The 17,660-nt window shown below is 42.3% G+C and overlaps 2 protein-coding genes across 2 annotated transcripts; both read right to left on the reverse strand.

Annotated features, from left to right (window-relative positions):
• Nucleotides 1-1,337: 1,337 nt before the first annotated feature.
• On the reverse strand, nucleotides 1,338-4,825 carry LOC109995686 (E3 ubiquitin-protein ligase TRIM39-like). The gene has a single exon (XM_020649501.3). The coding sequence runs from the start codon at nucleotides 4,124-4,126 to the stop codon at nucleotides 2,735-2,737; it is 1,392 nt and encodes a 463-aa protein (XP_020505157.1). The 5' UTR covers nucleotides 4,127-4,825; the 3' UTR covers nucleotides 1,338-2,734.
• Nucleotides 4,826-9,083: 4,258 nt separating this feature from the next.
• LOC109995688 (zinc-binding protein A33-like) lies at nucleotides 9,084-11,668 on the reverse strand. Its single transcript, XM_029280349.2, has one exon. It carries the CDS (start codon nucleotides 11,429-11,431, stop codon nucleotides 10,031-10,033), a length of 1,401 nt encoding a protein of 466 aa, XP_029136182.2. The 5' UTR covers nucleotides 11,432-11,668; the 3' UTR covers nucleotides 9,084-10,030.
• Nucleotides 11,669-17,660: the final 5,992 nt, after the last annotated feature.

Raw genomic sequence — 17,660 nt, forward strand, 5'->3', positions numbered from 1 at the left:
AGCAGTTCTCTTTCACCTGCAGAGGGCGCTGTTTGGATTACAACAAGCATCTCTCCAGACAAGCAGTGATGCACGAATATGTGCTGTTACTTTCCAGTTTAGTGACCGTCTTGTCTTCAATATATATTTATATGTATATATATCTACAGATCAAATAGAGATCTGAGACGATATCGGCCGATACATTGGTAACAGATGTTTTTGTGTCTCCCCAATATCGATATCGACCCGAAAAACTCTATTGATCAGGCTCAATCAGTCCAACACCTTCAAAGCTCATGATTTATGTTCTCGTGTTCGGCCCGATTGTAAGGCACAACCTGAGAGCTCAGTGTACACGATTGTAGAAAACTCCAAAGTTGGAGGTTAAAGTCAAATCTGTGTCTGTATAAATTATTTAAATTGTCTCAATTGCCCGACGCAAATACACAGATAGGCAAAATCGCTCTCTCTCTAACACACTGCATTAAGGATAAACACAAGCTAGCTAAAAAATAAACGTCACAATCATCTCCACCTTCACTGCTTCACTGTTACAGAGACCTTCAGTGGTTTTATCTTCAGAGGATGTGAATCTCCTTGACAAATGTATGGAACAGCTTTTCAGTGCAATTTTTAAAACTCACCACAGTCAAACAACTCAAACAGCTCAGACTGTTGAGGTTTCTCTTTGCCTCCACAAAGTTTCCTGTAACCTACTTTCACTTTGACCGAATTGAGTCGTGTGTTTTCTAAAGCTCCGTTCAGCGTGCACAGTTACTGGTCCTGTGACCTGAAGCTGTCCTCTCTCTGTTGAAGTCGTTTTACTTTTTCACAGTGAAACTTATCTTCTGTCTGTGTTGAATTTACAGAAAATGCATTTTTTAGCATGGCTTTAGTGGGAGAATTTATCAGATTTTAATATTATTTAACATGACTACAAATACAAATGATAGTTTAAAAAAATAATATTTAGATATGAAAATTTTTTAAAACTCCGACAAGGCTCCAGGCCTGTCTGCAGGAAGAAACCACACACAGCTTGTGGCGGCTATACAAAGTCAGGAAGCAGGAAGCAGAGACTGAGCAAGTCATGTCAAAACTTAAAGTTTCACATGCAAAAAGCTGTGGAGATACATCACAGTGGATCAGAGCAGACCCATAGTAGCAAGTACTGGTTCAGGACAATCATGCAACAGAACACAGCACAACACAGGAATATCAATGGACGGACTAGTTCTATTTCATTCAGAGTGAGCAAAACTCAAAACATAAAAACATAAAAATCATAGTTAATGCAGCTGCTGAATTCCCAATTATGAACGAGTTATCAAGGGAGGCTTCCTGGGGCCCAGACACATGGGGGGCCGTTAGAGTTAGGTAAAGCAATGCAATAATTTACGCAATCATAACCTTTTCTAAAAAAAAAATAATAATACTCACCATAACTTATTAACACAACAAAGAAACATGTTTTATTTATTGTTGCCTGTTTCAAAATTGATTTTGATTTAGTGACATTAAACCTGTAGGGGAACCCATTGAATTTAACTGTTGGGCCAGTAATGTTGAGCTGGGTCAAGCCATTCCCGGACCTGCACGAAGTCAGGATGCTGGAAAGAAAGGAGGCGTGATTGAACAAAGAAAAATACTCATCAAACTTAAGAAAAGCACACATACTCAGGAGAAGATATAGAATATACACTTTATTAATCATGAGTTCTCCATGAATGCATGTCCACAGGTCCTGTTATTGCACGTGTGTAATTCAGGTCTATGTTTATGAGAAGCATGTCTGTAAAAGAGTAAAACCAGAAAAGTACAAGGCCGTATCTGAAAACACATTCTACCAACTACATACTCCAAAATATATGTCATACATGCATATGACCCTGACAGTTAGTATGCAGTTAGCAACATACTAAAAGCACATTTTAAGTACATTAAGTCAATGCTTGTCAAATGAAATTTGCTATATAAATAAACTTAACTTGACTTGACTAAAATACGGGTCACATGATGTACTTCCTGTCCGAGCTCCGTTCGATGAGCTATCAAGCATCAAGTTAGAGCGACCGTTGGTCCGTAAAAATATTTCAACCACACTATGCAAACTTTCATTACTGATACAACTGCATAATCATTTGAATTTCATTTGGCAACATGTAAAATGTTATTATGAGCCACAGTGCATTGTGGGGCAGGTTTACAGTGTGCTCCCATTTCATACTTTCTAGCCGATCCAGCATGCATCCAGGCATTTCTCACATACACAAAAATGCATACTTTGATTTTGTATCATACCACAAACTCAATGATATGTCACATTTAGTATGAATAGTGAGAAAGTACACGGTTTTGGAAACAGCCTATAAAAAAACATATATGTTTGTGATTTCATCACACAGTGAAAACAATTAGTTCTATAAACGACTCACACACAAGCGTCTAACATGCTATTTTAAAAAGCTCTCATTACAAACTGTAACAATACAAGTTCAAACGTGACTTTTCACAAGAAATAAAAAACTGAATTCACCTTCATTGACCTGAGAAAACAACTGATAAAAACAACTTGGCAGATGTCACAAATATTTGAGAACCTGCAATGGAGAAAGAGAGAAAATTCACTTCTGCTATTACCAATGAGCAAAAGTTCTTCTTCTTTGTCGTGTAAGCTGTATCTTTGGTTTAATGTAAAGATAAGAACAACACATAAGCACTTTATGAGCTGACTTCATCATAATCTCCACGTTCAGTGCTCCACTGTTACAGAGACCTTCAGTGGTAATATCTTCAGAGCAGGTGACTCTCCACACCAAATGTATGGAAACAGCTTTTCAGTGAAAGTGTGTGTGAAGGTGTGTATGTGTGTGTTAGTGTCAGGATCAGAGAATGACAGCTTTCCTTTGTCCCAGTCCAGATTCAATCTGATCCTCTGAGGTCGCCCTACCACTGACACAACAACGGGGTTACCTGATGGGGTGCATAGTGTGTATTCATCATCAAACATCCCTATGCCCAACAATCTAAAGTAAATGTGTTGACTCCTGTCTGCAGACTCCTCACACACAGCCACGTCCCAGATTGTGTTCTGTCCAACCTGGACGTCCCAGCTGTGAGTCCCTGAGTTGAAGCCCTCAGAGCTCAGGACAGAGCCCCAACCTTTGATCCTCTCTGGATTATCAGGAAGCGGCTGCTCCTCCTCTCCTCGTCTCACGCAGGTCAGATCTTCAGACACGATGAGTCTTGAACCAGCAGTGTTTGGGTCCAGGATCACAGGACTGTAGGAGACCATGTCCTTCATCTTGTTCCAGATGTTGAAGCTCAGGTTGCCTAGGTGTTTGGCCACATCTATCAGAGCTCCTGACGGCAGCTTTGGATTCTCCAGGGAGTGCTGCTCAACTCTTTCCCATGCAGCCTTGTAGTTTTTCAGGAATGAGACATGTGAAGCTACCAGCTCCTCATCTGTGGCTCTGACTGTGTCTGAAAGAGCTGCTATCTCTCTGCTCAGAGCCTCCATCTCCTCCTTCATCCTCCGACTCTTCTGCTGCTCTTCCTCCCTCAGTGCAGAGACTCTGGCCTCCTCTTCCTCTTCTAGAAACTGGTGAAGCTTTTTGAACTGCTCCTTTATCTGCCTCTCTGTGTCTGCAGCCTGGGCCTTGATGTGTTTTCCTGTTTCATCCCAGTGTTCTTTGACTTTATTACAGCGCTCCAGTTTATCCTCCAAGGGCTTCAGGAAATCCTCAAGATCTTCCTTGCGTTCTATTGCAGTTTCATCGATGGGTCTGAATGTGTGGTTGATGTGATTTTGCGAGTTTCTGCAGATGACACACGCTGGCTGCTGATGATCCAGACAGAACAGTCTGAGTCTATAAGAGTGCAGACTGCAGAGATCCTCAGAGTCCGATGAAGCTCTCTGATCTTTCTGTAGTAAAGCCTCACACAAGTTCTCTAATTCCAGGTTATACAAAGGTTCTGACTCTGACAGTCTCTTACAGAACGGACACTGCTGGGCCTGCTTCTTTCTCCACCACCTCTGCAGACAGGCTTCACAGAAGCTGTGGCTACATGACAGGATCACAGGATGTTTGAAGATGTCAGAGCAGACAGAACAGCACAGATCCTCCTCTGAACAAGAAGCCATTTTCCTCTGAGTGAAGCAAAACTCAGGACAGTGAGACAGCTCAAACAAGTCAGACTGCTGAGGTTCCTGTCCCTCCTCCACAGAGTTTCCCGTAACTTACTTTGACTTGTTGAAGTGACAGTATTCCAGTATTTCCTCCTAAAGCTGTCCTCTCTTCGAGGAAGTCGTGTCTTTTATTCCTCTCAGTGAATGTTATCTTCTGTCTGTGTGTGTGTGTCTGTCTACAGAGAAAAAGACCACCTGTTTTGTGGTTTGCCTGTGTTGAGTCACATACAGGGTGGGGCTTTGTTGGTATGTTGGTTTTAAAGTTGGACTAGAGTAGAGAGAATAAAGATGTAGTGGTTTGAGTGGTAGTCCTGGGTGTTGAACCAATACTTTCCTGCCAGTTTCCTGATTTTTTTAATTTCACATACAAATACAAAAGCAAAAAAATATGAGCAACAATATGAAAAAGTTAGACGATGTTTACTGTCTTGTCATTTGATTTGAATACAGCATGATACAGCTGCATCCAGAGACTTTAGACACTTCAGACGACTTTAGACAGAAGTGAGTAAAAATGTTTCCAACACAAACAGACCAAAGTGTCACAGCCAAGGTCAGATACAAACTGGAACACAACAATAGCATTAAGATCATCGGTACCAACAGCATAACAAACACATAACCCCCCCATGTCGGCAACAAACACCACTTACCAATAAATCCTTCAAACGGGAGCTTCTTGTTTTTCTTTTCTTTACCTTTTCTGGTTTGCCTTTAGGTTACAAAGATGCATCAATGTTTCATAGTTATTTAAGTAGAACATTTGAGGATCGAGTGTCAGTCATCTCAGGGACATTCTGCACTTGATCAACTCTTTTTTCAGAACAACATACTCGACAACCTACAGGACAGATGACTGTGAAGACTTTACAGATATCCATGGATCCTGTCTTCCCTGGGCTTCAAGAGACAGTTGCTGAAATTAACCGTTTAATTAGTTTAACTGTATGTACAGGAGCAGCCCCCCTCCAGAATGTGTCGCCCTAGGTGACCTCCTATGTCGATTATTGCCTTGATCTGCCCCTGTTTACTGCTTCACTGTTACAGAGACCTTCAGTGGTAATATCTTCAGAGCAGGTGACTCTCCACACCAAATGTATGGAAACAGCTGTTGGGGTTTGTATCAAGTCAACTTTGGTTATATTCTTTAATAATTATATTTAATTATTAATAATATAAATAACAATATCATTAAACTATGTTCAATCACTCTTGGGGCACCACCCTGTAATCAGGGAAATATAACCAAAATATCACTCAAATCAGTCTCAAATGAGTTACTTAATTACTAATATCATTAATAATTAATAACTATATTTAATAAATTGAAGGCGTGAAATCCGTACACAAAGCCTTCACACCCAGCTTATATCACAATGTAAATACACCAGTAACCACAAACAACTGCTCTCTTAAAATATAACAGAATTTATTTAAACAAAGCAACATCAATCCAAAATCAATGAACAATGGAATTAAACAAATAACTATCATAAACTAATCTAAGCAACAAACATTATCAAGCAAGGCTTGTGGAAGGGGTGTGAGTGTGAGTGTGTGTGTGTGTGTGTGTGTGTGTGTGTAAGTGTGTGTGTGTGTGTGTGAGAGAGAGAGAGAGGAGGGGAAGAGAGGGGGGGAGATGGCTTCGTACCCACGTGGTCGCTTATGATGGCGCACACCTAACAAAGACCTGGGTGCGTGCGTGTGTGTGTGTGTGTGTGTGTGTGTCTGTGTGTGTGTGTCTGTGTCTGTGTCTGTGGAGGAAAGAGAGAGAGGAGAGGGAGAAAGGGGGAAGATGGCTTCGTTCCACGTGGTCACCCTTCCGATGGCGCACACCTAACAAAGACCTAAATGTGGCCTTAATGTCTAAAAGAGACCGAGTTCGGCCCTACACGATCTGTGTCTCTGAGGCGTCTGGATGGCCGTGAGTGTACAGATCTCTGTGTGTGAGTGTGCAGCCTATGTGTGTAATGGCACAGTGGTGGAGTTAGTCTCCACGGGAATGTGTGTGTGTGTGTGTGTGTGTGTGTGTGTGTGTGTGTGTGTGTGTGTGTGTGTGTGTGTGTGTGTGTGTTAGTAAAGATCAGGAGAGTAATACCCTGGCCTGCTTCCTGTGGGGTCTACCTCAGGTCCCCTCCAATGAGAAGAGAGAGGTTCCGGTCCCCCCTTACTTCACGCGTAGGTGTGAAGTATTGCAGGGGATTCTGGGATTGAGAGTCCTTTTAGGTCTCAGTGAACAACTCACGAGGCTTCTCACAGAGATGCATGCCCAAGTCCATTGTTTGCCTGTCTTAAGCCTGCATGGCCCAACACAGCTTTTGACTGAAAGTGTGTGTGAAGGTGTGTATGTGTGTGTTAGTGTCAGGATCAGAGAACGACAGCTTTCCTCTGTTACAGTCCAGATTCACTCTGATCCTCTGAGGTCGTCCTCTCACTGACAGAACAACGGGGTTACCTGAACGGTTAAGTGCTGCATATGCATTATTATAACAATGAATTCTCCATAATCCAGAGTCTATGTCTACCTTCCTGTCTGCAGACTCCTCACACACAGCCACGTCCCAGATTGTGTTCTGTCCAACCTGGACGTCCCAGCTGTGAGTCCCTGAGTTAAAGCCCTCGAAGCTCAGGACAGAGCAGCACTCACCAATCCTCTCTGGATTATCAGGAAGCGGCTGCTCCTCCTCTCCTCGTCTCACGCAGGTCAGATCTTCAGACACGATGAGTCCTGAACCAGCAGTGTTTGGGTCCAGGATCACAGGACTGTAGGAGACCATGTCCTTCATCTTGTTCCAGATGTTGAAGCTCAGGTTGCCCAGGTGTTTGGCCACATCTATCAGAGCTCCTGTAGTCAGCTGTGGATCCTCCAGCAGGCGGCGCTGCAGCACAGATCCTCCTCTGAACAAGAAGCAATTTTCAAAACTCACGACAGTCAGACAGCTCAGACTGTTGAGGTTTCTCTTTGCCTCCACAAAGTTTCTTGTAACCTACTTTCACTTTGACCGAATGGAGTCGTGTGTTTTCTAAAGCTCCGTTCAGCGTGCACAGTTACTGGTCCTGTGACCTGAAGCTGTCCTCTCTCTGTTTAAGTCGTTTTACTTTTTCAAAGTGAAAGTTATCTTCTGTCTGTGTTGAATTTACAGAAAAACTGATTGCTGGTGAGAGGAGAGGAGGTAGAGGAGTAATAACAGTGAAAACCTGGAAGAGGAACAGAGACAGGAATTAGGAGGCTGTATTTAGAAATGGAGAAAAAGTTGACAGTGAGTCAGTTCTTCTGCAAATCAGTGATGTACAGCTTCTTGGAAAAGCAATAATTGCGTTTATGAGCTTCAGTGTTAAAGCATTTGTTCGTCTTCTGGTCAGGTGCTACAATTCCAGAGATACATGCATACTGCTAACGTATGCCAATGAAAACAAAGATTTGAAAGAGGCTGGGAAAAACAGTGATTATGTTAACAGTACAGTATAAAGTAACTGCAGAGGACAAGGGTGTCATGCAAGCCAAGATTCTTGGACTGGGGGGCTTTGTTAGAGTGGGAACAAAGGGGTCCTTTTTTCAGAAATAATGTGAAGAATGCTGCCATTTCTCTTTCAGTCTGGAAGTCTAAAAAAAATCCTCTTTTAAATACTGCTAAATTCCTCCAATCCAAGCATGTTGCTTAGCTAGCCTAGCTTAACACACAGGACATGCTGCGTAACGACAGGTAGGCTAGCTGCCAGGTCAAAAAGGAAGTCAAAGTGCTCCAGGAGAGTTACAGCTTCAGTCTCCCACAGTGAAAATGTTGACATGCAAAGCCATAAAAAAGCAAACACAAATGGTGGAAACAGGCTGGAAGTATCACTGTTACGATCTGCTTCAGTTCGGCCACACTCTGCTTCCTGTCACCGACGTGTCTAATAATCGCTGTGGTAAACCCATCGCATACAGAAACTTTGAGATGAAACCAACCACAGTGGGGGGGTGGGGTGGGGGGGGGGTTGCATTTTTTAGCATGGCTTTAGTGGAAGAATTTATCTGATTTCAATATTATTTAACATGACTACAAATACAAATGATAGTTCAAAAATAAAAAAAATTAGATATGAAAAACTCCGACAAGGCTCCAGGCCTGTCTGCAGGAAGAAACCACACACAGCTTGTGGCGGCTATACAAAGTCAGGAAGCAGGAAGCAGAGACTGAGCAAGTCATGTCAAAACTTAAAGTTTCACATGCAAAAAGCTGTGGAGATACATCACAGTGGATCAGAGCAGACCCATAGTAGCAAGTACTGGTTCAGGACAATCATGCAACAGAACACAGCACAACACAGGAATATCAATGGATGGACTAGTTCTATTTCATTCAGAGTGAGCAAAACTCAAAACATAAAAACATAAAAATCATAGTTAATGCAGCTGCTGAATTCCCAATTATGAACGAGTTATCAAGGGAGGCTTCCTGGGGCCCAGACACATGGGGGGCCGTTAGAGTTAGGTAAAGCAATGCAATAATTTACGCAATCATAACCTTTTCTAAAAAAATAATAATAATACTCACCATAACTTATTAACACAACAAAGAAACATGTTTTATTTATTGTTGCCTGTTTCAAAATTGATTTACATTTAGTGACATTAAACTTGTAGGGGAACCCATTGAATTTAACTGTTGGGCCAGTAATGTTGAGCTGGGTCAAGCCATTCCCGGACCTGCACAAAGTCAGGATGCTGGAAAGAAAGGAGGCATTTGACTCCAAAAGTGACTCTCCATGGATCCTGTGTTCCTATGAACCCTGCTGGATGAAATGTTATCTTTTACACAACAGGAACAAATAAACAGAACTACACTTTCCCAATCATACTCATGTCCTCTGTTCAGCGACACCATGGCCTCCCATGTAGTGTTAAATAAAGACGACACACACACACCAACATAATCACAGACTTTTATTACACTGAATTGATTGATTGATTAAATTTATTTCAGACATATCAAATAAAATCAAACATATCAAACAATAGAGAACAAAATGAAAAGCACAAAAATACAATAAACAAAAAACAATGTTCAAATTATTTCACAAAAAAAGAAAAAGAAAATTACGTATATTCAGTTGATATGCCTGAAAAGGAGTAGGAAGAAGTATACAACTTATTTAATCCTACCCCTTTTCCACAGCTCAATAATTAATATTTATTAAATTAAATTCCTGTGTTCCTTATAAGCTCTCTATATATACAATCTATCTATATACAATTTGCTATACTATATTTATGACACTATATTTGATATTTACAAGCCAATGATTTTCCAAACATATATACAACTATACTATGATTTTTAATAATTTATATATTTATACAAAAATGAACTGACTTCATCGTTGTCTCTACTTTAATTTCAGGGCCAGCTTTAGAGCTGTGAGCATTTGATGATGAGATTATGACCCTTGACCCTTGATTATGACACTTTATTAATCGTCAAAGTATTGAAAGTTTGAAATGTGTACCTCTGCCCCTGATACTCATTTTCAGAAACAGTTCATGCAGTGTAGTGCTGCATTGTTAATCTCTTATCAGCTGCCACAGTCTGGACTTTATCTCTGTGTCTTTCTTTCATCTGTTTGTCTGTTTGTTTAACAAACAGGAACGCACTGGGATCAGATCTTGGCAAGCTAATTAAAAAAAACAAATCAAAAGATCATGATAAAGAGAAATGAACGTCATGTTTTAAATCATCCTTTAAAGGAGATCTAAAGAGACAGTTGCTGAAATGAACCGTTTCATTAGTTTAACTGTATGTACAGGAGCAGCCCCCCTCCAGAATGTGTCGCCCTAGGTGACCTCCTATGTCGATTATTGCCTTGATCTGCCCCTGTTTACTGCTCCACTGTTACAGAGACCTTCAGTGGTAATATCTTCAGAGCAGGTGACTCTCCACACCAAATGTATGGAAACAGCTTTTCAGTGAAAGTGTGTGTGAAGGTGTGTATGTGTGTGTTAGTGTCAGGATCAAAGAATGACAGCTTTCCTCTGTTACAGTCCAGATTCACTCTGATCCTCTGAGGTCGCCCTACCACTGACAGAACAACGGGGTTACCTGAACGGTTAAGTGCTGCATATGTGTTATTATAACAATGAATTCTCCATAATCCAGAGTCTATGTCTACCTTCCTGTCTGCAGACTCCTCACACACAGCCACGTCCCAGATTGTGTTCTGTCCAACCTGGACGTCCCAGCTGTGAGTCCCTGAGTTAAAGCCCTCGAAGCTCAGGACAGAGCAGCACTCACCAATCCTCTCTGGATTATCAGGAAGCGGCTGCTCCTCCTCTCCTCGTCTCACGCAGGTCAGATCTTCAGACAGGATGAGTCCTGAACCAGCAGTGTTTGGGTCCAGGATCACAGGACTGTAGGAGACCATGTCCTTCATCTTGTTCCAGATGTTGAAGCTCAGGTTGCCTAGGTGTTTGGCCACATCTATCAGAGCTCCTGACGGCAGTTTTTTATCCTCCACCAGGCGGCGCTGATGGACTCTTTCCACTGCAGCCTTGTAGTTTTTCAGGAATGAGACGTCTGCAGCTCTCAGCTCAACCTCTGTGGCTCTGACTGTGTCTGAAAGAGCTGCTATCTCTCTGCTCAGAGCCTCCACCTCCTCCTTCATCCTCCGACTCTTCTGCTGCTCTTCCTCCCTCAGTGCAGAGACTCTGGCCTCCTCTTCCTCTTCTAGAAACTGGTGAAGCTTTTTGAACTGCTCCTTTATCTGCCTCTCTGTGTCTGCAGCCTGGGCCTTGATGTGTTTTCCTGTGTCTTCACCCTTTTGTTTGAAATCATTAAAGTGCTCCAGTTTCTTCTTCGAGCGATTCAGTGATTCCTGCAGTTTGTCCCTGAGATCTTTTGCAGCTTCATCGATGGGTCTGAACGTGTGGTTGGTGTGTTTTTTAGAGTCTCTGCAGACGACACACGCTGGCTGCTGATGATCCAGACAGAACAGTCTGAGTTTCTCAGAGTGCAGACTGCAGAGATCCTCAGAGTCCGATGAAGCTCTCTGATCTTTCTGCAGTAAGAAGGCCTCACACAGGTTCTTTAATGCCAAGTTACAAGGTGGATCTGACCTTAAAGATCTTTTCTTACAGACTGGACACTCCTGGGCCTGCTTCTCTCTCCACCACCTCTGCAGACAGGCTTCACAGAAGCTGTGGCTACATGACAGGATCACAGGACGTTTGAAGATTTCGTAGCAGACAGGACAGCACAGATCCTCCTCTGAACAAGAAGCCATTTTCCTCTGAGTGAAACAAAACTAACAACAAGCAGACAGTACCAACCCGTCAATCCTGTGTTTTTTAAAGATCCACACAGTATTCAGTCAGTAACTTGTTGAATCTGTAGTATTTCCAGGATTCCCAGGAATATAAAGACTGGCCCTTCTTAGTCGCAGCTGTTTTGCTTCTCTCGGTGAAAAGAATCATGCGATTGTGTCAGTGTATGTGTGCAAAGAGAGGAATGCTGTCTGTTTCCTGGGTTGTCCTCTGTGAGTCATGGGTGGAGCTCTGTTATTCGGTCAAAGTCTGAATACAACAGGCAAACCATGGCGCACGGTGCTGCTCCTGCATTACGTTAATCAGCAACCAGGCTGAACAGAGAGAGGTGACACAGACTGGTCAACAAGAGCGATAGAAGGAGAGGTAATTCTTTAGTTTTATTTGCTCACAAGTTGGCAGAATTGTGTCAGAGCTACGTGACTTAACCATCGGCACACAGCTGGACTGTGCGCGCTGACGGTCTTCAGTTCTGTCTACACTTCTTCTCCTGGCTTGACTGATGTAAAACAAACGTTTAGCTGGTAATAACAACGCTTCCTTCCTGGAGTGAGCAACAAAGAGCAGCCTCTCCATCATGCGTAACGGCCACACATCCAGCCTCCACACATCCAGACTGGGCGTTGGGTTGCGGAGACAGGCGTTGAGCCTCTGGCATATCCTCACTTATATTACCTTATTAACTGAATTAATATTAACTGATTTAATTAACAGATGCATTTTTAGGTCACCCAGATGTAAAAGTGTTGTGCTGATCACTTAAAAGTTTCAGCGTGACATCCCTTCTAAATGCAGTAGCCTGCTGTTGCGCCTTTATCGCCAGCTCTCATCAGACTGTAAATATGTAACTATTACTGAACATTTAATTGATTATTATCCGAAAACGATATCACGCACAGGCTGTCCGATCATGCAGAGGTCCGCTGGTTTAACTGTGGAGCAGCGCTAAAATGCTTCCTTAAATGACGCACGGAGCAGGATCATATTAAATGTTGTTTCAATGAGTTTACTTAGTTGAAGAATGTACACTCCACACGGAGCTGATCAGACTGCAGTGCGCAACGCTGAAGGATACATTCATGTCTGTTCGTTTGGAAACATTTGATCATTTTATAATGCTTAGCACCGAAATACCCGAAGATGACTGTTTGCATTAAAGACACTCTGTGTGTTTGTGACAACATGTGAGCAGGTTTTGTCTGTGGTGAACCTTAATGAGTGCAAACTGTGCTTTGACCTGACACCTACTGTACATGCACACATCTAAAGTCTCTCTCTCTCTCTCTCTCTCTCTCTCTCTCTCTCTCTCTCTCTCTCTCTCTCTCTATGTCTCTCTCTTTACTGTAGTTCATATTATTAATGCAATGATCCCAGGGCAAGAAGAATAACTCCTGTGTCAAGGTTTCTATAACCTGCGCTGGAGCAAGACCTGTGGCCATACAGTACATTGCATTGATTACCCCACCAGAACCCAACATGCAATTAAACAACAAGGCGCCCACCCTCAAAGAAATAGAAAAGTAGAGCTTCAGACAAGTTGGCTCGTTTTGACTGCATCTTGAGAGACACTGCGACACTCCAGGCAACCAGCAGTACATTTTTAGGCATGACTGACAGCAGCGAAGAAGTCAGGGTTGACAGGTACATTTAAAGCATGGATTAACCAACATGTCATCATACCAGAACTCCTCTATCCTCTAGCCACTGTTGGTCGAGGACGTCCCTTCAACCACTGTTGAGTGCTTTGAAAGTTCAGTAAGCAAACTATCTCAGCAGGCAGCTTGGCCTATAAATTGAAGTCTCAGCTGCATCACATTAAACAGGAGTGAAACAAAGCTGCAGCTTCCCTTCAAGAGTCTGACAGAGGAGGTAACCCCATGGTAACCTGCCCCCTAGTCCCATCAGAGTATCTGTCCTGGAAGAATGCCAACAGCCACCTATTCCTGCAAGGCCCTGCTTGCATCCAGGTCCAGTGTCAGGAGTCCAATCAAACGCCTCATCGGGTCCAGTTCCTTCATCAAGTGAAAGCCCCTTCTAGTTCTCCATTGGACTGGCCGATACCTGGTCCTCCAATGGTGGCGGTCCGTTATCTGCCCCTTCTTCTAAATAGGTGGCCCATCAAACACTAACCTTTGTTTCTCTGTCAGCAGCCCCTGGTTCTCTAATCCTGTTCCTGTTCCTCCTGGCTAACCTCCAGACCTGCTCTACTCTTCTGGTAGACTTCTAACAGTCTTCTACTTCTGCTTCTGACTTCCTGAACTGTTTCAGCCCATGTGCCTCCAGGCTGGCTGCCTGAAGGTTCCTGCTCCCCCTTTGGCCTTCCTCCAGGCCGTCTGTCTGACAAATCCCTCTCCCAGAACTCTGGGCCAAAATAAATTATTATTTTAAAATCTGCAATCGGGTCCCTTACCTTTGACTAATCCTGGACCTTGACAGCTAGCTGTCCTCTCGGCTAATTTAATTCACAACGAAACAATTTTGTTTTGGTTGTGGTGGTATTTTTCATGCAAACATCAGACACATGACGTTAATAAGCCTTGTTTGCGCATATTTATCTATTAATATGTTTGCACTAATTAGCAGGTTTCAAAATTGAAATGGAACTAACCCGGCTTGTTCGCTTGTTTGTCTTCATACAAAGATTTTTGGCAGCGCCTCATGCATGGAGTCGGGATTATTGATGGCTTTTCCCATAGACTATAAAAAGATGAATGGCATCAGAGCTCGGCATCTCAGTCATTTGGGGCAGTATTTTTTAAAGAAGGTTTCCTCAGATTTATCTGCTATTTTTTCCACTTGAGAATAATGGATGCTGTGCTGGACATTGTAAACGAAGGATTGGACGGCATTTTGGGAGTAAATGTATCTGGCTCATCTCGCTACACAGCATGGAGACAGAAGCAAACTAAAATCCATCAGAAGAACCAGATTTTGAGGAGTGAATAATCTTTGTTTCACGTGTTTATAGTGCTTGTTGTTTTGGTTGACTGTGCTGTAAAGTGTGATGCTGCCTCCAGAGACGAGGTGGTTATCATGCAGCGCCTCATCGTTTTCAATCAGAAATGTCAGAACATAGAAGTAAACAAGAGGCTTCACTTATTCCATGTGAATTCACCACACCAAACACTGACGTTGGGAGGTAATTCCTAAATGACCATGAGTCCCCAGGTTACACCTGATCCTAGGGCTTAACAAGCTAAGTTTTGTTTTCTAGTACTAAGAAGAAACGAATATAGAATCTCATTCTGTATGAAGCACTATGAGTAACTGCTCGAGAAGCCAGCTTATGAAAGAAAGTTTAAATCCAAGTTATTACACTTCCTGAAGACCACACACACACGCACGCACGCACACACACACACACACACACACACACACACACACACACACACACACACACACACACACACACACACACACACACACACACACACAGAGGCCAAACTGCCAAACTCACACTTACCTCCCCCCCTCCTTCTCCCTCACAAAGTCTCACGTACAGACACGCAAAGGGCAACATCGTCAACCTTTTCGGTCAGACACAGTGAGTGTTGTTTATGTTTCTGTCAGCAGTTTCAGTGTCACACACACACACACACACACACACACACACACACACTAATACTATGAACTGAAAATAAGAGTTTCACTTTTAATTCTTTATGAAGTTTAGTGCTTTGCACAATTTCAGATATTATACAAACTAATGTGAAAGAAAAGTTGAGGAGAGACTTTGACACTTTTTTGCATTCTGCAGTTTTTTTCTTTCTTGCTAAGCTCCATCATGGAAAAACATTTCTCTTCCAGCTATCAGGGTGTTACCTTTAACTGCTGCTGAAAATGTTGTTATGATGAACAGAGAGCCCCCAAAAGCAGACAGTAGCAGAACTGGGAGAATGGGAATTTATAACAATCCCATAGTTGCCAGATTAAAGGCTAAGCACATAAAAGCCCTGCAAGCAAGTGCTGGTAAAAGTGATGAGTACAACATCTTTAGGATAAAAAGGGTGAAAACAAAAACAAAAACATGCTCTTGATGTGCATTTCTTTTTCTTCCTTTTGCCGCTGCAGCAAAATGTTGCTCTGCGCTCTGATTTGCATAATTAAAGAGCCAAAGAGCCAACTTTTGTTACACAGCCAGACAAAGTTTTAACACATGAAGGTGATGCTACATATGAGTTGATTACAGTCCATCCATCACACAGCGCCTCAGTGTGAAACTAATCTATCACATAGCTGCTGTCATCGCAGCCTTAGATCACAGCGTCAGCCATCGTCCGGTCAACCCCAGCCTGCGCAGTTTGCCTCAGATGACATCATCAGCCATCTTCTCATCAACTCCAGTCTTCACAGATCAATCAACTTCTTCTTCGCATCAACCCAGACAACATCATCCGCTAACACCTCCACCACCAGTGTCTGGACTCTGGGGGGGGGGGGGGTAGATCTTGTTGCCGCTCAGGGCAGACATCTTCAATCACCCTGTCTCCCTGTAGAGTTCAAGCGCTAAAGATTCTCTGACAATCATTCAATATCACATACAGAAAACAAACCTTTCATCTTTCAATCATTTACTTGTCTCTACTGATTGAAGTGGAAAAATGGAATTAAAGATCCTCAAAAAGCTTCTTAATTGAGGTATTTAAAAAAAGAAAAACTTCTTGTTCACTTTTGCATCCTTCACAAACACACACACACACACACACACACACACACACACACACACACACCTACTGCATGACTTACCCTCTCACATGGAGAGATCATTATAACATGTCCCTGGGATAGATGTGGGCTCTGTCTTATATATATCTGTGAGTATATACGTCTGTGATTGACAGCTCGGCTCTGCCGCTCGGCTCAGCTCTCCTGTGACTTCGCCTGCGAATGAACTGTCAGACGGTTGAAAGGCAGACAGACTCCCAAGGCAAACACTGACTGGAGGTTTGACGACAATTATATTTCATCACCGATCTTCTTTATTATTATAATTTCCAGCTTGCCCCCCCCCCGAAAAAATATTGTGTAACCGATTCCCCGGTTGTTCCTGCAATTGCCTGTCAAATGCTGTCATGTAGCAAGTTCCCATCACTCCCAGCTCTCTTTCATGAACTTCCCCTCAGAGATTCAGGTCATGTTTGGAGGAAACGTGTGGACTGAGAAACATTAGAGCGAAGCTAGGCGTCTCAATTCATTGCTTCTTTTTGAAGGATTGGTCAGTAGACATGCGTATGTATTGGGAATGCAGGGATGTTACAACATTTTGGGGGGGAGGTTTGTGATATTCTATCTGATGTACTGGGTGTAACTGTGCCATGCTCTCCCGCTCTGCTGCTCCTGAATGATACAACCTCATTAAAATTAACATGTATAAATACACGTATTCTTTTAACAGGCATCACTGCAGCCAAAAAGATGTTAGCTTTACGCTGGAAACCCCCACACGCAGTCACAAAAATCCAGTGGATTAACACATATATTGATATCATTGGTGTGGCGCTGTCAGTGGCAAGAGTGCATTGTGCTGCAGCTGTCACCATCTCGGCATGGGAATCGATGCTAAAAAGAATTAACAAACTGCTGTGAGTGCTATATTATTATTTTATTTTTTAGCTATGCTCTGGAATCTGTTTTCCCTGCACACAGTATTTATTTATAATAGAGACCTATGGGGTTTATGTTTCACTTTTTTGTCTCCTTACTTTTTGTCTGTATTCTTGTCTGTATTTTTATGATTGTTTTAACTCTGTCTGTTATAAAACAAAATTAAAAAGTTGATCACAAAAAAAATTGAATCTGTGATATGACAAAACGGCCGGCTGAAGAGGGAATTGAAACAGTTTATCCTGAAGAAAATATGTCGCTTAAAAATACTAATCCCTGTGAAAAACTTGACACTAAAGTTTACTGTAAACAAGTTCTCTTGTAATTCACAGCTCATATAACGATCAACTCAGATAAAGTGCAACAGAAAAAAGAGCTGTTGATTATATAATATAATAATAATAATAATATTATACATAGTTCACTGTGGCTTGAAGTAACATTTGAAAAAAGTCCCAAACAGAAAATCGTTATATCCCAAAATGTTGAAATATTCCTTTAAAATCTAGTTTAGACTTAAAATGTGGATTTTATTGATTTTTAGATGAAATGTTTTAACCATTAATAAAAATCTAGAGCTCTGCC

This window comes from Labrus bergylta, chromosome 9 (genome assembly GCF_963930695.1).
Source record: "Labrus bergylta chromosome 9, fLabBer1.1, whole genome shotgun sequence".
NCBI classification, from domain to species: Eukaryota; Metazoa; Chordata; class Actinopteri; order Labriformes; family Labridae; genus Labrus; species Labrus bergylta.

Excerpts from the sequence above, each read along its gene's own strand:
- LOC109995686 (XM_020649501.3), bottom strand. The coding sequence starts at position 4,126 with ATGGCTTCTTGTTCAGAGGAGGATCTGTGCTGTTCTGTCTGCTCTGAC.
- LOC109995688 (XM_029280349.2), bottom strand. The coding sequence starts at position 11,431 with ATGGCTTCTTGTTCAGAGGAGGATCTGTGCTGTCCTGTCTGCTACGAA.